The 6,000-nt window shown below is 38.5% G+C and overlaps 1 protein-coding gene across 1 annotated transcript in view; it reads left to right on the forward strand.

Moving 5' to 3' along the window:
- The window catches only part of mao (monoamine oxidase), a 126,752-nt gene extending 121,197 nt beyond the window's left edge, over positions 1 to 5,555 (forward strand). The window contains exons 14-15 of the mRNA XM_048540844.1: positions 1,045 to 1,107; positions 3,385 to 5,555. Coding sequence (XP_048396801.1) covers positions 1,045 to 1,107; positions 3,385 to 3,540 — 219 coding nt within the window. The 3' untranslated portion in view covers positions 3,541 to 5,555. The remainder of the gene's footprint in view (positions 1 to 1,044; positions 1,108 to 3,384) is intronic.
- The last annotated feature ends 445 nt before the right edge of the window (positions 5,556 to 6,000 follow it).

Here is a 6,000-nt window from a genome sequence, read left to right on the forward strand (position 1 = left end):
CCAGTTAATTGGGGTGGCAAGGTGGCTCAGTGGTTAGCACTGCAGCCTCCCAGCACCAGGGACCCAGGTTCAATTCCAGCCTCGGGTAACTGTCTGTGCAGAGTTTTTACGTTCTCCCCGTGTCTGCGTGGGTTTCCTTCGGGTACTCTGGTTTCCTCCCACAGTCCAAAGATGTGCAGGCTAGGTGTATCGGCCATGCCAAATTGCCTGTGGTGTTCAAGCGCATGTGAGTTATAGGGGGATGGGTCTGGCTGCGATGCTCCCAGGGGCAGTGTGGACTTGTTGGGCTAAAGGCCCTGTTTCCACACTGTAGGGATCTAATCTAATCAGTTTTGATGATGTTAGCCAGGGTTGGCGGGTATTTCTGCTCTTTTTTTTAAAACTGGAATCTTTCACATTCCCCCTACGCAGGTAGACCAGTCTTTGATTTAGCATATCATCCATAGGAACAGTTCAACTTCCTCAATATTGTACTGAAATAACACCTTAAAGTATGTTCCCATATCTTATGCTGATTTAATCCATAATCTCCTGACTCAGATGAAGCTACTAAACTAATCTGTCAGAGATTAATTGTAATTGATAATAGTAAACTCTAAACAAAATGCACCTCAATCAAAGTATATATTCCTTCATTTTGAGGATACAGCCTGCTTGATTATACATGATATTGTCCAGTGACAACCCATTTTAGGACATGCCACTATTTTCTGATATATGCTGTTAGGTGGTGGTACGTGTTTCTGGCTTAATTACAAGGAAAATTAACCTTAATAAGGTTCAGACGGTTAGAATAGACATGCTGACTTTGTAATAGTTTAAATACAGAAATACGTAGAAATATTGCCCTGGTGATGTTGCTAGGCAATTAGTGCAGGTATGCTGGTCTAATCTTTCCTTTCTGTTTCAATAGTATTTGATATCAGTAACTACTTGGCAAATATCAGATAAATTGTAGCTGTCAGCTAGTTAAGGATAAATGCATTACTGGTAAAATAATTCATATTTTTTAATATGTACTTGTGTGTTTTTCCCCTCCTTCAGATCCTGCATGAAATGGGAAAGATTTCAAAAAGTGAGATCTGGCAACCTGAGCCACCATCCTTGGTAAGTTTCTGAACATTTCTAACACATGTTGGTTTGCAAAGCCAACGCTGTGGCTCAGTGGTTAACACTACTGCCTCAGTGCACCAGAGACCTGGGTTTGATTCCACCCTCTGGTAACTATCTGTCTGAAGTTTGCACATGCTCCCCATGCCTGCGTTGGTTTCGTCCAGGTGCTCCAGTTTCCTCCCACAGCCCAAAGATGTGCAGGTTAGCTGGACTGGCCATGATGAACTGCCCATAGTGTCCAGTCTGTGTGGATTAGCCACTGGGGAATGCAGGGTTACAGGGATGGGGTCTGGGTGAGATGCTCTTTGCAGGATCAATGTTAACTCGATGGGCCAAATGGCCTGCTCCCACACTATAGGGGTTCTATACTGATTCTATGATTCAATATGTGTTCAGTTCCTGCACCAGCTGAGGTTGCCATGAAAGACATTCCATCTCAACCTCTCCCCTCGCCTGAGGTGCGGTGGCCCTCAGGTTAAATCACCATCAGTTATCTCTCTCTAATGAGAGAGAGGCCTATGGTCTGGTAAGACTATGGTGACATGATCTTGATTGTATACTGACTGTGGTCAAACAAACTTCACATTTTACCTGTCAATTCCTACATTCATCAACTGGGACCTCCGACAAAAATAGAAGGTGCTGGAAAAGCTCAGAAAGGGTCTCCTGACCTGAGACATTAACTCTGATATTTTTCTTTACAGATAATGCAAGACCTGCTGAGCTTTTCCAACAACTTCTGTTATTTTTTTCCTGATTTACAGCATCCGCAGTTCTTTCCGTTTTTAACTGGGACCTCCACCTGCTTTAAGATCAGTTGTTCTGTACCAAATTAAAATAGTTAGTACTATTTTTTAATTAATGTTAATTATAGTGGATTAACTCCATCACTTTTGGTCATGTGCATATGCTTGTGTACTGATGCAGTAATTTTGAAATCTTCATATGGCACCCCATGATTTCCATACTGAACACTATGTCTAATTCCTCAAAAATTGCCAATATTTAACCATAAGACTGTTCTTCTTTATTGTCTCTCTGTAGAGCTTTTCAGGTATTGTTAGCCTGTATTTGACTCAGAGGTAAAGTCTCCAGTGCTTTAAAACTCAGTTTCGTTTATTTATTGTTCTATCAATTAAAACTTAAAGATTAGTTAGTTCCCCCTCATTTGTTATGACAACATTCAGAACTGAGCTGACAAGTGGCAAGTAATATCTGGGCTGTACAAGTGCCAGGGAATGAACATCTCCAGCACAAGTGAATCTGATCATCACCCCTTGACATTCAATGACATTGGCATCACTGGATTCCCCACTATCAATCTCCTGAGGTTAACACCGACAAGGAATCTAACTGGATCAGTCATATAAATATTGTTATTCCAAAGTAGGTCAGAAGTTGAGAAGTGTGCTTCTCATCTCTTCACTCCTCAAAGCCTGACAAATATCCACAAGGCACAGGTCAGAGGTCAGTTGGAATACTCTTCACTTGCCTGGATGAGTGAATGTCTAACAATACATAGACACCACCTAGATCAAAGCAGTCCATTTGATTGGAATTCTATCTTAAACACTAGGCAATGGCCTAGTGGTACTGTCGCTGGACTGTTAATCCAGACACCCTAGTAATGTTCTGGGGACCCAGTTCAAATCCTGCTATGGCAGATGGTAGAATTTGAATTCAACAAAAATCTTGAATTAATAGTCTAATGATGGCAATGAATTCGTTGCCAATTGTTGGAAAAACCCATCTGGCTCACTAATGTTCTTTCGGGAAGGAAACTGCCACCCTTACCTGGACTGGCCTACATGTGATGTCTGCCACATGGCAATTTGGTTGGCTCTTAACTGCGAGATGGGCAATAAATGCTGGTCCAGCCAGCGATGCCCTCCTCCCAGGGATGAATATTTAAAAAAATCACTCCTTCTACTTTGATTCACAGTAGAAACAGTTTGTACCATGTACAACTAGGTACTGTAGCAACTTGTCGCACCTTCCAAAGGCCACCTACAAGTCACCCGTGAAACCACACACTCTCCTGAATTGGCACTTTATTGTCATCCCTTCACTGCCATTGGGTCAATGTCAGGCAAGTGAGGAGGCAGCACGAAGATTATGAGCTGCCAGCCTCAGTGAAGCAGAAGTGAGCAGTTTACATGGTATGACTTTGAATCAGCGAAGAGATTAGTCCTGCAGTTTGGTTAAAGCATTGTTTGTTTTGTGAAAATTTCCTTTTTGTAACTCAGCTCCTGATGTACATACTTCTTTCAGGACGTTCCTGCACTTCCAATCAAGACAACATTCTGGGAGAGAAACATGCCTTCACTTCCAGGATGCTTAAAGGTTTTTGGATGGTCAACATTCCTCACTTCTGCTGCTGCTATGGGGCTCTTTGCATATCAAAAGGGACTACTCAGAAAGAACTGAGGAGGTACTTCAGAGCCAGACTCATCACCTCTTCCTTACTGCACACTTTTGCAGTTAACATCTGCCCACTGTGCTAATCTTCTTAAAAAATATTTCTGCTTGCTGATTCATACAATAATTAGTTTCCCATGAGATAAACTATAAATGAAATGTCACTGCCCATATCCTTGTTTCTTTGTAAGTCCTGTGGATCCTTCTCCATCCTTGAACCATAATAAATCATAATTTGACTTGCAGTTGCTTATAGGAATCCATGTTTTTGCATGTATCAGTTATCTTTTGATGCAAGTTATGTTAATTTTTCATGATCATACACATTATGTTGACAACAGCTATTCCTTAGAGATTGCATTCTTAGTCACTATGTTCATGTGTATTCATTAGAACATTTCTGCCTATAATTCTGTTTACAGCAGCTGAATCTTATGACAGATTATAGCATATATATAAAACTAAGTGTTATTAAAACGCCAAATATCCTCATTGTTATCAATCTTAATGAAGCCTTTTTAAGGTCCTAAATTGCATTTAATGCCTCTGAGATGCATATAAAAATGATCATCTTGCAGTGATGGAAGTTTCAAAAAAATTACAGCGAAAAGTTTTGTACAGACATCTGGCTAGTATTGTACATGGTGCTGCATCTCCAGGAACTCTCCAAACCTTTTGTTAGAATCAGACTAACTCTTCCAGTAGATTTTAATGAGCTAAGGTACCCTGCTTGTACACCATAGGTGGCTGCTTCATGAGAAATTCATTTTGAAAGCCTACACTTTATGTTTGAAGCACACATTAAGATTGATTTAAAATAACACAACGGCAACATTTATCCATGAAATATATGGTCTGATTTTATTCAATTTTAGCATTCAGCACTGTGATACTTTGTTCATAATATTTTTAATCATGAGCTTCAACAGTTATTAAAAATCATTCTAAAAAGAAACTGATAAAATCTTCAAGCCAATGTTGAATAACAATGAGTTAGTTTTTTAAAAAAAATGCATTTTAAAAAAAATGCATTTTAAAAAGTCACACTACAGCACGATTAATCCAAAGTGTTAAGAATATTTGTAAACAATCAGTGTAAGTTCAGTGTAATTGTGCTGAAACAGGTATGGAGATACAGTGATGGATAGTGCAATTTGGGTATCAGTGTCTATGGTAAAATTGGTGTATTGGAACATTTTACAGTGATGCTGATTCTGTCTCTCCAAAGACATTGTGAGTTTTGTCTTTGTGCCTTATCCCTTTGTGATGTTATATTTTCTCAAGTGCCTATGTGACTATGTCTTTTTGGTGTGCACACTTTCAAGCTGTAACTTTTGGAAGTTTTATATTGTCAATTATAACATTTTCTTTCTATACTGATCCATGGACAATGTAAATCTGGTGACATCTGTAATGTGACGATAGATAAGTAAATCAGTGTTTAGTTTGAATTGTGCACAAAGCTCATGCTTGATATAACTAAAAGCAAAATACTGCAAATGCTGGAAATCTGAAATAAACACAGAAAATACTTAAAAAATTCAGTAAGTCTGGCAGCATCTGTGAAAACAGAAAAGAGTTAGCATTTTGTGTCTGATATGACTTCTTCAGAACTCAAGGAAGTTCTGAACAAGAGCTACATCGGACTGAAAGCATAATTGTTTCTATCCCCACAGATGTTGCCAGACCTACTGAACTTCTCCAGCATTTTCTGTGGTTGCTTGACATAACTAATTATTTAATTTTGCACAAGGCCAGTGATCAGCATGACAAGACATGGATCATTTCTTGATGCTGTAAAAAATGTTAACAACTAACGCAGGTAATTTTGAGAAATGACAAGTAACTTGTGTAAGACGATTTAACAATAGATGACAGCATATGCTTAATAAATGAAATATTTGCTGTAAAATCTTTATGAACAAATCTTGTGAAATCGAGTGTTTTAAATCAACTTTGTGCTAATACAGTATCTGACAAATATTGCTGATTACTGATCTGGTAATAAAAAGTACGTGAAAATATTGTTGAGTAAAAGTCATTTAAAAATATGCTTGAAATTTATAGTCCTGCATTAGATCGTACTACATACACTGTAAGTATGTAGTAGGCAAAACCAGACAAATAGGGGTGGAATTAGTTAACACTGTCAATGCAAAATGGGCTTGAAAAAAACTGGCAGCCTTTTGTTTGCCCAGTCTTCTTTCCACTGAAATTCAGAGAATGATAGTTCAAACTCTTTTGAGAAACTATTTCTAACAGTTGTGTTTACATAGTTTGAAATGTAAAATCTCGGCAATATTTTACAAGTCAGTGTTAAATAAAAACTGCACCAACTTTTAACAAGAAGCCCACTCTGAGAGTCCATTTACTGCTGTTAACATAAACCAGTTTCACTCCTACAGAGTCTTGAGTTCCCAAATTAGAGTAAATGGTACACATGGAAAAAAATGTAAACACTTTCCTTGT

The sequence above is a fragment of the Stegostoma tigrinum genome, chromosome 12 (assembly GCF_030684315.1).
Source record: "Stegostoma tigrinum isolate sSteTig4 chromosome 12, sSteTig4.hap1, whole genome shotgun sequence".
NCBI classification, from domain to species: Eukaryota; Metazoa; Chordata; class Chondrichthyes; order Orectolobiformes; family Stegostomatidae; genus Stegostoma; species Stegostoma tigrinum.